At 51.2% G+C, this 14,563-nt stretch overlaps 2 protein-coding genes and 1 long non-coding RNA gene across 5 annotated transcripts in view; 1 reads left to right on the top strand and 2 right to left on the bottom strand.

Moving 5' to 3' along the window:
• Window positions 1-8,797, top strand: part of EFR3B (EFR3 homolog B) — an 87,920-nt gene extending 79,123 nt beyond the window's left edge. For all 3 annotated transcript variants that reach the window (XM_057309290.1, XM_026520070.4, XM_026520060.4), the window contains exons 20-23: window positions 1,149-1,197; window positions 2,293-2,399; window positions 3,821-3,870; window positions 4,294-8,797. In XM_057309290.1, the coding sequence (XP_057165273.1) occupies window positions 1,149-1,197; window positions 2,293-2,399; window positions 3,821-3,870; window positions 4,294-4,399 (312 nt within the window). In that variant the 3' untranslated portion in view covers window positions 4,400-8,797. The remainder of the gene's footprint in view (window positions 1-1,148; window positions 1,198-2,292; window positions 2,400-3,820; window positions 3,871-4,293) is intronic.
• On the bottom strand, window positions 1,747-6,914 carry LOC113270637 (uncharacterized). Its single transcript, XR_003321898.4, has 3 exons — window positions 6,828-6,914; window positions 5,192-5,317; window positions 1,747-2,900 (listed from the first exon to the last, which is right to left on the bottom strand). It is a non-coding gene; the product is annotated as an uncharacterized LOC113270637 (long non-coding RNA).
• Window positions 8,798-11,219: 2,422 nt separating the features above from the next.
• On the bottom strand, window positions 11,220-14,154 carry POMC (proopiomelanocortin). The gene is made up of 2 exons (XM_026517191.2): window positions 14,023-14,154; window positions 11,220-11,977 (listed from the first exon to the last, which is right to left on the bottom strand). The coding sequence occupies exons 1-2, from the start codon at window positions 14,152-14,154 to the stop codon at window positions 11,312-11,314; spliced, it is 798 nt and encodes a 265-aa protein (XP_026372976.1). The 3' UTR covers window positions 11,220-11,311.
• Between the last annotated feature and the right edge of the window lie 409 nt (window positions 14,155-14,563).

Genomic DNA, 14,563 nt, shown 5'->3' with positions numbered 1-14,563 from the left:
CACGGTGGCCTGTGCTGAGTGGCTGCACGGAGGGACGTGCAGAGTTTGAATCCTCGGAGTGACTGACAGCTCAGCACGGCTCATTCCCGCGCTAACAGACTGTGCCACCTCTACCACGTGACCAGCCGAGAGTCCCGCCCATACCCAGGGCTCACTTCATATCTCGTCCATGACTCTATCCCATAGCTCCCTCTCTGGCCTCTCCTCCTCACGCTAGCCTTTGCTGAATGCTAAACAAATCAGAAAAGGACAGCTCAGTGAATTTTCACTCAAGGAATGGATCTGTGCAGTCACACCCAGATCAGGGGACAGAACATTGTTGTTGCCCAAGAGACCCCCTTCCCAAAGGGAGCCACTAGCCTGACCGAGGTCACTTCTTGAGCTTTCTATCAGTGAAATCATTTTCTCCTGTGTCTGCTTCACTTAATACTATTTTTAAGTGATGGGATAGGAATGAATCATGGACCTGCCTCAGGGAGCTCAGACGCTACTGGGGAACACCTGGGACTTAACTCAAAGTCTTCACGGCTTTCAGCCTCCAGCCCGAGGCTGTGTGTCCATGGGGTCCTTCTTTGCATGTATTATCTTCCACCTCCTTTAATAGGCTCTGCGAGGCTTGAGATCCTGTGGCCCAGGTCCCTGAGCCAACCTCAGCATGTCTGACCTTTAGTCAATACTCAAATCACCTCAATGGATAATCTGATATCCTGAGTCTTCAAAAATGTTATTCAGTTCTTACAATTTACGTACCTGCCAGCTGCTTCCTCTTGCTGCCAGTATTTTCTGTTACATTCTCTGAAGGTTTTTTTGAGTTTCACAGGGTTTTGCTCCCACAGGACTTAATGGGACAAGCTGGGGTGGGGGGACGGGGAGGGCCGCGAGCTCTTTCAGGTGATTCTCCGCACGCTGATGAGGACTGGGCCTCCCCCCTCCAGCTCACTGCCCTCCATCAGGGGGCAGCTCTGTGCCTGCCACCTGCTGGGGGAGCTTCAGAGACCCTGGTGAGGATGTGGGTGTCCTGGGGGAGCTTCCGCCCATGGGGACATTCTTCTGAGAAGCAAGGGGGCTGCCGGGTAACTGAGGAAGCCAGAGCCGCGTCCCCCACCCTCACCCCACCTTTCTGAGCACTTCTGTCCCTTCTCCCTCAGCGAGTGCCTGCCGAGGAGATCACCTATGAGACCCTAAAGAAGGCCATCGGTAAGTTGGCGGGGAGGCCGCGGCTGGGTGCGGGGGCGGGCAGGGGTGTGCGCAACCTGCTGGGGGATTCAGCACAGAGGTGAGGGGAGGCGGGCAGCTTCCCTGAAAGTCCTGACCGCTGCCAGAGCTGCCTTGAAAAGTTCTCTTTCCTGATCGGGGTCCGCAGCACTGGCCAGCCTATCCTGTGTCAGGCAACCCTTCTTCGACGACAGCAAGATGCCTTTAAATGCAATCAATTGAGGGTTACAGCCAATTAGGTAAAAAGCAATTCTGTATAAATACTTAGACGAATTTTTGGTGGATTGTAATACAAAAGACAAGTTGACCAGTGAAAGATGAATGCTATTCATCGTATTAACCCTACTAATAGTTACTGGCAACAGATTTTAAAATGCAGAAGTACCTCCTTTATCTGGATTAGTGGGCAATGAAGTATCCAAATAAGAGAATTTTTCTGATAACTGATGATAAATTATACTTTCAGATACCAAACTGTTTTAATTTGGGCTGCCCCTGGTAGCATTCCTTCTGAATGCACATACTGGTCTGCCTTCTTACGTGAACATATCTGACCACTCCCCCCCACCACCTTCTTTATTTTTGCTGACTCATTTTGGAAACTAAAAGGAATATGTAGAAGCCTTAAACTGGACGACCTCAGACTGTTGGGCCATAGGGGCCGAGCTCTTGTCTTGGCTTTTGGGACCCATCTCGCTTTTCCACTGTTGACATCCCTTCCAAATTAATGCCAGAGTACTTCCTGTTCCAGGGACTTCCTTTGAGAGTCCTAGTGGTGATGCAGCCACTCGGGGCTTTAAAAGCCCAGCTGAAGGGTCCACTTCACTAGTTCTCAAACTCTTTCACAAGCAAAGGGGCTGAGCCTCGGACCAATTCAGGAATAGATCTAGCCTTCGTGGGCCCAAGTAATGGCACCACACCCTCCATGCCCTGCTCTTCCGCAGAGAGCAGAGGCCAAAACGCATTCATGGACAGTGCTGCCCTGGAGGGGTCCACCCATCCTTCCGTCTCCTCCAGCCCTTGCCCGCACATCAGTGGAGCAGGACCTCAGGGCTGACCCAGCTCTCTGTACCGCAGTGGACAGTGTGGCAGTCGAGGAACAGGAGCGTGAACGGCGGCGACAGGTGGTGGAGAAGTTCCAGAAGGCACCCTTCGAGGAGATTGCGGCACACTGCGGGGCCCGGGTGAGTGAGCCATAATAGGGGTGAGTCCTTGGGGACCAAGCAGATGCTGGATTTGGGTCCAGGGCAGGGCTGAGTTTCTAGGAGATCTTGGCACTTTCGTCACCCAGAAATTAGCATTTAGACCCCAACAATGCCCTGGCACTACATCGTTTCCCCCCAAGAACCAAAAGGCTTGGCTATTCACCATACACTCCTTTAGATCTCGTAATTTCCATGTAAAGAGGAAGTCCTGACCTCAGGGACTCCGCATCAAACAGACAAACTGTAGTACTTATAATAGCAAGTATGTAACTGGCACTCAGGCACTCGCCAGGGCATCTTACATTTTTCCACTTATGTCATTTTCATGACAACTCTGTGAGGTCCGTGCCTTTATGCTCATGTCATTACGGACGGCGGGGGCGGGGGAAGAGCCATGGCAGAGGAAAGCTGGTCAACATTTGCAGTAGGGTCCCACTTCCAGCCGGGGGACCCCAGCAGGAGGAATGGAACAGCCTGGCCCTGGAAAAGAGATTTGAAAGAGGAGGTGCCAAATAAGTAAAAAGAAGGACTCGTGTCTATGCATTTCTTGAAATTGATTAGGATTTGTTAGTCGCAGTGGCCATCTTAGTAACAATGAAACATAATTGTAAATATCCCGAATCTACAAATAACTTCTATTTTATTGTAATTTCTTTCCTCTCAATAAAAATACATGTTATTTTCTTTTCTATTACATAAGATGTATTATCTATATTTCTAGATATATTATTCTAGATGTATTATCTATATTTCATTATATATATATATATATATATATATATATATATATATATATATATATATATATATATATATATATATATATAAAATATAATTGGATGTGTAAATAGCTATGGATTTTTCTGGGCCTATGTTATTCTCACCTCTTGACCCATGTCCAGAGGTGGGTGCCGCTCATTTCATGAGCTCAGAGTTGAGGCCCACTCAGCACAGGCACAGTCTCACTCCCCGTGTACATGGGCTGAGCCAGAGCCAGAAGGGACCGGAGAGAACATGCCCCCTAACCCACCAGGTTTGCACAGCTGCTCCTTCGGAGTTAAGGGGAGATCCGAAACCAGCTCTGAGCCTCCTGACCATATGCCCAGCAAGCCCTACCGCCCCCCCTGGAGAAACCAAGGGCCCTTTAAGAACTGCCTGCTGAGGCCCTCCTGGGGGTCCTGGCCTCTGTGCTGTCCCCAGCAGGCCTTCCTTGGTGGCCCGGCCTGATCTGAACCCACGGCCAGGATCCACAGAGAGGTGCCAGAAATGAGCTCACACCAATTCCCTTCCTAAGACTGCAACTGCCCCACACCTCCACGGGTTCTCTGGACAGCTGGGCTCATGAGAGCTGGCACAGATGCAGGGGAGCCCCCAACTCACTTCCCTCTGTTCGTGTCTAGGCATCACTGCTGCAGAGCAAACTCAATCAGATCTTTGAAATCACCATCCGGTAAGTGGCAGCCCTGGGCGGGGGACCCCTCCTCCTGAGTCCTCCTCGCACACCTAATCCCAGGCCTCTCTGCTTGCAGCCCCTGCCTCCAGGGCTGGAGTCAGGCACCCAGCTCTCCCAGACCAGGAAATCAAGACTAGAGGGAGAAAGAGAGAGTTCAGTGAACCCCAGAAAAGAGCCAGGGGTCCTAGTGTCCCAGGCTGGTACTTTCTAAAGCAACAATGTCACTGTAGAGCCTGCAGTGGAGCTAGACTTCAAGTGAAGTCTAGAAGATTCTAAAACTTGCAGCCTAGGAACCCATGGAGTGATAGTCTCTAGTCCCTGCTCAAAGAAAAACCCAAATCAGCTACTCTTTTTGGTTGCACAGGGTGGGACCCGAGAACCCCCTTCTCACGCCTTTCTCCTCCATGTGCTTCTACCCAGGCCCCCTCCAAGCCCATCAGGCACCATCACCGCAGCCTACGGCCAGCCTCAGAACCACTCCATCCCCGTCTACGAGATGAAGTTTCCCGATCTGTGCGTATACTGAATTCCAGAAGACAGAGCTCCTCGGAGAGGTGGGGTCTGAGGGAGGGGCTCGCCCTCACAACCCATCCCTGTGGCATGGAAGTCAGAACTGAGATCTCAGAGAAAAAGCACCTCAGTTAGCAGCACCTCCCCAGCTAAGCAAGGTGGAGCCTCGGGCCCCCTCTCAGCCCTCCCACCTCCTCTTTGTCTTCCCTGAGGGAGATGGGCCTCCTGCCCCTCTGGGGCCAATAAGCATCTCCGCTGCCCTTTGTCTCCTCCTTTGGATCCACCAGGAGCCCGGAACCACGGAGGTCTCCAGAGGGAGGCAGGGGTCCCCGAGATGCTCCTGTTTGGTGTAGCATGGGAAGCGCTTTCATGAGGTGGTCTGGGGGGCACAGCTGCCAGTCCCCCAGGAGGGAACGGACAGAGACACGGTCGGTTGGAGGAAGCCACGGACGGCAGTCAGGAGAAAGCAGGGCAGGCTCCCAGATGCTCTGTGCGAGGCTGGGCGGGCGCCTGCTCTCTTCCAGAGCGTTCCCTCCCTCTGCTTGGAGGCCTCCAGCTTCTCCTCCTTTCCACTCTCCTGCTCACCCTACCAGTTGTGTCCTTGTGATTCTTTCTATTATTAATTCATGTCGAGCCCTTCCAACAGAAACTGCAGTTGAGATACCACACAAGGCAAGAAAGGATAAAAATCAAGGGGGGGCAGGTTGGCCATAGAGAGGGCTGGCTCTCCCCAGGCTGGGTCTGACCCCTGTAGAGGAACAGCAGGCAGAAGTGGGCAAGGCCATGTCTCTCTGTAGCATCTTCTCACCTCCTTCGTTCAGAGGGAGCTTGTTGGGTCTTCCCATGGTTCTCTCCCTTCTGGATGTTTCTCAGAGTTGAGTTTTCTCTCTCCGATGCCTTTCTTCCTGAGGATCCTAGCCTGTTTCTCTAGCCTCTGGGTTGAGGGAGGGCAGAATGAGATAATCTGGTTCAAGAAAATCTGGTTCTATATGGTCCAAAAAGAACAAGAACAGCAAGGGCCCCCAGGCCTGCCCACTGCACTTCCTATGGAGAGGCTGCCAGCCTGATTCAGGGAGGGGGATGGGGAGGGGGTTCTAAGGATAGCATTTTGCATCTCAAGGATGTTAGAGTCAACCTTTTGGATATTTAATTCAAGGAAAGAAGGATCCAGCAGCTAATATTGGAATGATCTCTTCTCTCTTTGGACAAAGTCAGGACATCGATGCCAACTGGCAAACTGAGGCTTGGGGAGAGGCAGTAGAGACCGCTCTGGGTCTCCATTTTTTCTGAGTGCCCTGCTTGTCTGTGCAGAGGAGGAGGGAGGGGCTGCTGCACAGCTAGAAGACCTTCTGCTGGGCTCTCTCTGCTGCCCCCACCCATCCTCCCGCCAGAGGCCTTTGTGCTGCCCGAGCCTCCAGGGTCCCCTCCCATGGCAGCACCATATGGTCCAAAATAGCCCCTCTCTTCTCTTCCAGGAAAACTTCCAATGGTCAAATGATTCCTCCCTGGAGAATTTGCTTTTTAAAAAGAGGGAGAATGAGTAGATTTCTTGACCCAAAGAAATCTTTTTTTAGGCTACAATTTTAGGCAGTGTAGGGAAGGGTCAGAAGCAGGGTGTTTCTGCTAAGGGGAAGGGGCTTCCTGGGACACCCTCTGGTCACACCCTGGCCCATAGCCCTGCACAGACCCACAATGAAAGCCTGATTATGAGGATAAATAGGTATATTTTCCCAAACTGGGAAAACCTTAACATATGCATTTTCCCATTACATGCGCAATAAATGTTTTGGATCGGGGGGGGGGGCTATCTGACTCTTGTTCTATAGTTTCCACCCTAGTCGGTACCTCTGTGCTATGGGCCTATGGCTACCGGATGGCCTGCATGATTACAAGGCCCAAGGGGCCTGGCTCCTGCTCCCCACCCCCACCCCACCCCCACTTTTGGCTTCTGGCTCTGTTCTATGGTTCTTGGCTAATGCTGAACCCAAATTTATAAGCATGAGCTCAGATTTCTCTTTACCTCACTATCTCTTTATGAAGAAACAATTTAAAATAAAATTTGAAGGCAAATAACCTTTGGAAGAAACTTCAGAGAAAATCTCAATCTTGAGCCACAAATATGTCTTTCCTTACTGGATCTTTCCATCTTTATCCCCTGCTTGGCTTTGATGAGAAACCCTGTTTCTGTCTCGTGTCCACTTGACTTCAGTGTCGACCCCCTGGCAGCTGCACCCTGAGCCCTGCCCCCGGGGTCCTGGTCCTGGGACCAGGGCGTCGTGGCCCTGGAGCCTCGTTCTAGAGCCAGCGCTAGAACCAGAGATCTGTAGGCCCACTCAGATGCCTCTCCCACTTCCCCACCCTGGCAGTAGAGTGAAGAAACAGGTGCAGGGTTACCATTCTTCATACACTCACCCCATCTCTGCCCGAAGCAGCTCTTTCCTTACCTCACGACTGCTCAGCAAAGATGCGCTTCCCTTGGAGAACTAGCCATTTCTTGAGTGCCCTCTTCTCAGTTTCAGTTTAGAAACTTCCACTCAGTAGAATATTGGATTGCCTGATGACATGAAGCAGAACCTGGATCCCAGCCGAATATGCCTCAGAGTCAGAAAGTAAGGTGACTGTTAACTCGAACAGACAAGTCCTTGGTCAACTAAGCAGGGTCTGTCGCACCCACACCCACCTCCCACGAGCCCAGGGAGAGAGGCAAAGCAGAGCGTGGTGGGCGCCCAGGCCTTGGGCTTCACATCACTGCTTCCTGCCTTCCAACCCCTCTGGCGTCTGGCTGCACTGTGTCACGCGACCGAGCCTTCTTGCTGCCTCTCTCTGTTTGGCTTGAGCCAGCAAGCTCATCCAAACCAGCTGCTCCCCAGAGCCACTGAGGACTCTTGCTTCAGGGCCAAGGGGTAGGTTTGGTTAGCACTCTGTTGGCAGAACTTAAGGCATGAATGTATTTGAGATTTTAGGGGTTCTATTAGTTTGATTGAATCCTGTAAGTGGGTAAGAAGCAGGTCAGCAGAAAGTACCAGTATGATCCTGGAGGCTCCTTGTTTTCCTTTCAGTGGGGTCCCCAATGCCCGGTGCCTGTGCCCATTTTCCACTCTCTGAAAAGTAGAGATAAGTAGTTGCTTGACTCCTAAATGCCTTCTAACCAAAGCGGAGCCCAAGTAGGTGAGAAGAATTGGAAAGGTCCTCCCTCGGGTGCTGTCCTCTGTCCGGCCTCCTACACAAGTGCAAACGGATTGGGCGTGAAAAGGTGGGGCTGGGACCGTCCACAGTGCTTGAGAAGCACGAGGACCATACACATGCTTCCCTTTGCCCTGGGGGTCTGGGTCCCAGAGGACATGTTTCACTTGGCCCCAGAATCGCAGCAGCTCGGGGTACCTTGAAACAGCTCAAAGCCAGACCTCTGGGCTTCTCTGGGGGCCCCTGGGTCATGATAGCTTCCAGTTGCTGCTGCATGCTCCCCAGGCCTTCTGACCTGGTCACAGAGAGTGTTACTGGGAAGTGAGGCCATTTCTCCCAATCCTTCTCTGTGACCTTAAAATGGCAACTGGCCTATGGGGGTCTGTGGGAAAGGACGAGGCCTGTGCGTAAGGCTGAGTAGTAGTAAGTTTAAAGGTCGGCAGGGAGGATGGCTCATGAGAGCAGGTCATGCCTGCTTCCCCAGCCCCTAGACCCTGGCAGCAGATCCTGCTGAAACAAGGTATCTTCATGGTGTCTGAGGAGGTTTAGGGCCACGTGCTGCTGCTCCATCCCCTAGAAATCTTCTGGTTAAAGTGACCCTAGGTCTGAAGATTGTAGAAGGATGGTCATGGTGGGCCTGGCCAGCTGAGGAAGAGGCGAGGAGACACGGGGACTACGGATGGGACTCTGTGCCCTGTTGGGGTCCGAAGGCAGTTTTCCATGCTCTCCCTTAGCACCAGCCAGGTTGACCAGGTCTTTTCTCCTACAGGGGACCTTGGGGCCTCAGGCCATCACTTTCCCCTTCCGAGCTCTTCCTCCCTGACTGTCAGTTCTGGCCTGCGGAGTGCAGACCTGTAAATCCACAGATGCTGCAGGATTACCCATACATTGTAGCATGTCTGTGTCCATTTAGACCCTCATGAGCTGGCTGCGAGTGTATGTGCCCGCGTGCACACGTGTGTGGGCAATGTAGTTCATAGTTGACCATATATGTACATAACAGCTGACGTATTTATATGGGAGTGCAGAATTAGTGCCTGTGGCAGTTTTCTGTATTTTAAACTCATTAAATCAAATTAGTTTTATTTTAAGGAAGGGGAAAGAGGAGTGGGGGTGAGGGGGTGTTGTAGGAAGAAGGACTCTTTAGCAGTGATTAGGTCTATTAGTCATGAGTTCCCAATGAGTCTTCTTGATGCCCTTTTCAAATAAATGTTAATGTTGTCACCACATGGTTGTGTATTTGGTTTCTTTAAAGTAAATGGGTTTTGGGGGGATGCAAACAGGATCTGAAAATACCAACATCAACTCTTGACATTTAACCACCGCCGCCTACCATTACTTTACTCAACTAAAAAGGAAGGAAAGTAGGGGAAAGATGCTACCAAGATGTAAACATGAAGCTCAAAATTCCCAGCATGGGAGCACCCTCAGATGGGAAAGCCTGGGCCATTTCTTCATCACAGTGACTAGCCTCTAGCCCCATTACATAACCCACCGTGGGGGAGATTTTAGACTTAAGAGGCTTTCTGATTCCCTTTGTACAGGATTTCCCAGGGTGCATTCCAGTTTTCTTTAATTATGAACTCCTGGAGCATCAAAATATGGGGGTCTACGTGCAAGTGCCATACACAAATGTTTCCCAGCTGCATTTGATCTACACCATTCCCTGGTATGTCTAACGCAATTGACATGTATGTGTGGATCTCTGCGTGCATATAAATATTTGTGAGTTTCTTGTGAATTGTAAATGTGTGTGGCTGTAAATCCATGGCCTCAGCATTCTACAAACACCATGCAGACATATGAAAGAAAAACAGGGGTGCCTGGGTGGCTAAGTGAGTTAAGTGTCCATCTCCTGATCTCAGTTCAGGTCTTGATCTCAGGGTCATGTATTCAAGCCCCACACTGGGCTCCACCTGCAGGCTCTACCTGTAGGTAGGAACTTGCCTTTTGAGCCGGACTGTGTACCCTCCAGGCTGAGAATGAGGAGACTCCGCTGGAAGAGATCACAACTTTCCCAGCAGAATTGGAGTCAAGTCTGGGCTCATGTTTTAAAAACGGTTTCAAAATGGGGGTGGGGGGGAGTTCCAGGCAGAGAGTGAAGGAGGAAGGGAAAAGAAGAGTGAGAAGACCGGTCCGTGGAAACATGGGAAATGGAGTTTGGTAAGGAGAGTGAAGCTGATGGATGGGGGTCCTGCACACCATGGCCCAGAATTTGACATTAATGGAAAATTGGGATGGGGTGACTTTTGGTTCTTGAACCAGGGAATGCGAAGAAAGCAAGATACATTAATCTGAAGAACCTGTGATGATGGGTTGGGGTAGAGAGGGACTGGAGACAAGGACACTGGTTGGTTAGGAAGCTGTTGGGATAGTCGAGGCCGAGCCCTGAATATAATAAAGAGGAAGGCTGAAGCGAGGCAACATGGGGAGGAGTTTGGGTATAGCTAGGGTGAGAAAACAGAGACATGAAGGCTTGAGCCTGAGGGACTGGAAGAAGCATCTGTCACAGTCTATTGTGTTGTATTTATACAGATGTGTCTCCATGGTGGGGGCGGGCGTCTATGTAGATGAGAGCAAGTGTTTGAGAATATTTGTGAGTAGCTGGGAGTGCAGTCAAATCTGAACTGTTACCAACCCTCAGCTGTCACATGTAGCCTCTCAGTGATAAAAAGATCACATCTATTTTCTTATGAATCCTCATACTAGGAAGGGAGGGTGGATAGACGATGAGAGAACCAAATCTTGGAAAGTATAGAGACTTGCCTAAGGTCATACAGATAGCTAGATTCAGGAAGGCATTACCACAGCTTCCTATCTCACAGCCCAGAGGGCCCCCCGAGTAACAGTGAGCTTCAACCAATGTTGGGCTGGCTCTCAGACATGTTAAAAAGAAAACCACAGGCCCCAAATGGCATCAGCCAAGTCACCAAACTGGGGCTTAAGACCTTACCTAATTAAAGTTTCAACCTCCCCCAGAAATGTAAATCTAATTCCTTGATCAGTAATTTCCTGGTCAGCACCGATCAGGTTATCTGTCACATGGGTTCTTTCCATTTGCTGCCCACCACCCTCAACGTGCAAACATGCACAGTGGGCATGCACACACATCACACACCCCCACCCCAAAGATTAGATAATCAGCATGAGACCCCCTGCTTTTCCTTCTAAGGGAAAGACCTTGCCCTGAACAATTCTTTTGCTAATAACCTTCGAGCCCAACCCTCCTTCCCCTAAAAACCTTCCATCTTGTACAACTCCTCTGAGCTTCCTTCTACATGCTAGATGGGATGCTACTAGACTCATGAATCATTAATAAAGCCAATTAGATCTTCAGATGTATTCATTTGAATTTTTGTTCTTTAATAGAGGGGAGTTCCTGCACCCTTCCCTTTAAGACCCACAGGGGGCGGGGGTACATTTTCTTTTCATTCCCACTATGTCCTATAAAATATACTACCACGTGGTCACATAGAAACCATTGTCAATATATGCTGCTTTTTTTTTTTTTTGATGGATTTGTATTTTTATTTTATTCCCCAGTGGACATTCAAAGTCGGAGTCAGATGTGAAACTTGAAAGGTTTTATTTCCTACCTACAGACAGCTTTAAGAGGCTGACTATCGGGCTATCGCCGCCTGAGCGAGGAGCACACCCAGGCTGGGAGGCGGCAGGAGGGCAGGCGAGGAGACGGGGGCCTTAGGTTGGACTTCCTCGGAAGAGAAGCCTCTGGCCCCGCTGGCCCTCACTGGCCCTTCTTGTGGGCGTTCTTGATGATGGCGTTTTTGAACAGCGTCACCAGGGGCGTCTGGCTCTTCTCGGAGGTCATGAAGCCGCCGTAGCGCTTGTCCTTGGGCGGGCTGCCCCAGCGGAAGTGCTCCATCTTATAGGGCCCGTCGTCCTTCTTCTCGGCCACCTCGGCCTCGGTCAGCAGGTCGTACTCCAGGTCGGCCAGGGCCGCCACGCCCTCGGCCGGGCCCTCGGGAACAAGCGCGGGCTCAGGCCGCTGGCCGACCAGCTCCCTCTTGAACTCCAGCGGGAAGGCCTCGGCCGACTCGTCCTCGGCGCCGTTGGGGTACACCCTCACCGGGCGCCGCTTCTTGCCCACAGGCTTGCCCCAGCGGAAGTGCTCCATGGAGTAGGAGCGCTTGCCCTCGCGCAGGCCGGGCTCGCCGCCGTCGCCGCGGAGCCCCGGGCCGCCCGCCGGCAGCGGGGCGCCGCCTTCGCCCACCGCGACCTCCTCTTCCTCGCGCTTCTGGCCCGTGCTGCCGTTCCGGCGGCCAAACCTGTCCCAGCGGAAGTGGCCCATGACGTACTTCCGGGGGTTCTCCGTCAGCGGCTGCTCGTCGCCGTTGCCGGGGAGCACGGGCGTCTCGGCCGAGAGGTCGGGCTTGCAGGCCCGGATGCACGCCTGCGGGGAGGGCCGCGAGCGGGAGGGGGTTGGTTAGGGCCGCCTCGCCCTGCAGCCTCGTCCCTCACGCTGCGCCTGCCCTCCGCGCCCTGCGCGCCCGCGGCCCTTAGCACGTGCGGGCAGGACGTGAGGCCTCTGTGGCCGCGGCCTCCACGCCGAGGACGTCTGCCCTCCCCAGCCTGTTGGCGCCCGCGGACGTCTATGACTCACCACCTCTTTTGTCCCCTGCCCCCCTTGTTCTTCTGCCTGGCAGCTGCAACAAACACCCCCATCCCGTTTGTTGGCTTACTTATCCCAGAGCTTTTGTGAGCAGGGTCAGAGTCTTACCTTAATAAGCATGATATATAGGCATTGATCAATAAATGGTAAATGGCACTTAATGAATATTGAATAAATCGAGTAAGTATGGCTCAGTTCGAGTCTGAGAGGGGCATTGGGCTGAAATTGGGGGGAGAATCTATTCAGGTGGGAGGTATAGAAGTCTGGCCTCTAGAGCCTGTATTTTCAATAATGCGTCAACCTTTCCCCAGTGTTCTGCACACCTAACTCATGTCCTACCCCAGGCATCTCCCTGTGCCATGCCTCAAAAAATTTCCCATGCCATCTGCCACTTTCCTTGGTTCTTTCAAGTCTTTTGAGCTGATCCGGTACTTACCCCAATCAGCCAGCTTTGGGAAGGAGTAGTTCCCTTCCCTGTCACCTCGTTCCGACTGGAGGGAGGGGTAAACAGCCAGGATTATTTCCATTGCTTGGGTCATGGAGCATATGTCTGTGCTCTCTGTAAACAGACAACTCCACTATGTACACACTGGCCTGAGAAAAATGACCTATAGGCTGCAGCCTTGAGTTTTCAGCTATTTGGGACTGCCAAGGAGGAAACAGAAGGATCCCACCCACTCTGTAGAGTTGGGAACTTCATACTCCAGGGATTTAGAATTATGACGCTGCAGAATATTAACAGTGGAAAGTAAAAACTATCTCATATGCCTCTCCCCTGGACACATAACGAAGCAGCAGGCTCAGAGAAGTGAAAGGACCTTGGCAAGTTTCCTCGACTCTTCAGTGGCAGAGGTAGGGCTAGAACTCATGGGCTCTGACGGTGGTCGCTGCTCCTTCCCTGGTGGGTTCTCAACAGGAGAGGCTGTGCAGTGGGTATCTCCAATCAAGAGTCTCTTGGATCTCTCTCTGAACTAGAATTGACAGAATTCCCTGAGCTCTTTCTTTCTATTTTATATTGTATATAAAAACTGCTCTTTGTTTTTGAGTTCTCTCTCTTCACCTTAACTAGCTTCTTCATTGACAAAACTCACCGAATGTAGTGATGTGCATTCCACCCTCACCAGGCAGGTGGTGGCAGCAGGATGGAACTCAGTCACTAACACTGGCAGTGTGTCTTTTAGTCCTTAACTTGGTATAATTTCTCATTTATGCCTCCCAATACACACAAACATGCAATTCCAGCGTGGCACAAAGGGCCTTTACATGCTTCTGGAAAGGCTGCAGGTCAGTCCTCTGGAAGAAGCATGACACATTTGGCACCAATTAGAGGAAAATGGCACCTGGGTTTTTCCTTCTCCTGCTAGAGATGATTTGGAGTACTACCTAGCTGACTTTGTAATTGGTGGTAGAAGGAATGAAAATGTCAAGTGATACAAGGTTATTTAAAAAGAAATAAAAAGGCTAAGAGATTGAAAATGTAGAATCAATAGAGGGAACAATTATTATTACTGTTACTATCATTGTTATTATTTTAACAGCAATATCTCTAAATAGTTTAAAGGGAGTGGGTCTTCATACAAGAAGATAGGGCAGAAAGATAATCAAGTAGAAACTGTGGACCAGACCCATCACCCTGAAGCTGCTTCCTCCCCTCCTTGGCTCAATTAAGACTTCACCCTAGAGATCTGTTCCTACCCTGTGCTGAGTTACCCATATCTCTGGGAATGAATTTCCCCTTCCCCACACCCCTTTCTTTTGTGCTGTCCCAGTCCCAGCCCCAGTCCCAGCCAGTGCCCAAACCAAGATGGCGGCCACAGCCCACATACCAGCAGGTTACTTTCCGTGGTGAGGTCCTGACACTGGCTGCTTTCCAGGCACCAGCCACTCACTTCCACAGAGGCCTGAAGCAGCAAGGCCAGCAGCAGGGCCCCCGGGCGGCTGCAGCACGATCTCGGCATCTTCCAGGCAGGCTGAGGCTCTGCAGAGGCAAACAAGATTGGTGGGACCCCTGCAAGGAGCAGAACAATGTTGGCCACTGACCAGGAAGGACTGTGAGCCAATATTAACAACACACTCACTTGTGGAGCTCAAGGCTTTTTGAGGACAGGAGCAGTTCAAGGAGAAGTTTGGTGTGAGTTGTGGTGGAGAGGAGGGGAGCAGGACCTGGGTAGTCTATGTGCAATTTCCCCTTTTTCTCCTGTTAAAAAATCAGACCCCGAAGGTGGTTAGGGCTGGTAGCTATTTTAGGAATCATTTGGTCCAGCCCTTATTTGAAAGATGGGGAAACTAAGGTCCAGAAAGAAAATAATTTGGGTGCTCATGACGAGGCAAGGCTAAGTGCTCCTGTTTCTCTGAACTTTTCTATTT

Source organism: Ursus arctos, unplaced genomic scaffold (genome assembly GCF_023065955.2).
Source record: "Ursus arctos isolate Adak ecotype North America unplaced genomic scaffold, UrsArc2.0 scaffold_8, whole genome shotgun sequence".
NCBI classification, from domain to species: domain Eukaryota; kingdom Metazoa; phylum Chordata; class Mammalia; order Carnivora; family Ursidae; genus Ursus; species Ursus arctos.
Note: the sequence above shows the minus strand (reverse complement) of the source record. Positions and strands in the feature narration are given on the sequence as shown.

What these genes read in the sequence shown, in the direction of transcription:
- POMC (XM_026517191.2), bottom strand. Translation starts at nt 14,154, where the DNA reads ATGCCGAGATCGTGCTGCAGCCGCCCGGGGGCCCTGCTGCTGGCCTTG. An exon ending in CCACGGAAAGTAACCTGCTG is followed by an intron (nt 11,978 to 14,022) that starts GTATGTGGGCTG and finishes CCCTCCCCGCAG; the next exon opens with GCGTGCATCCGGGCCTGCAA.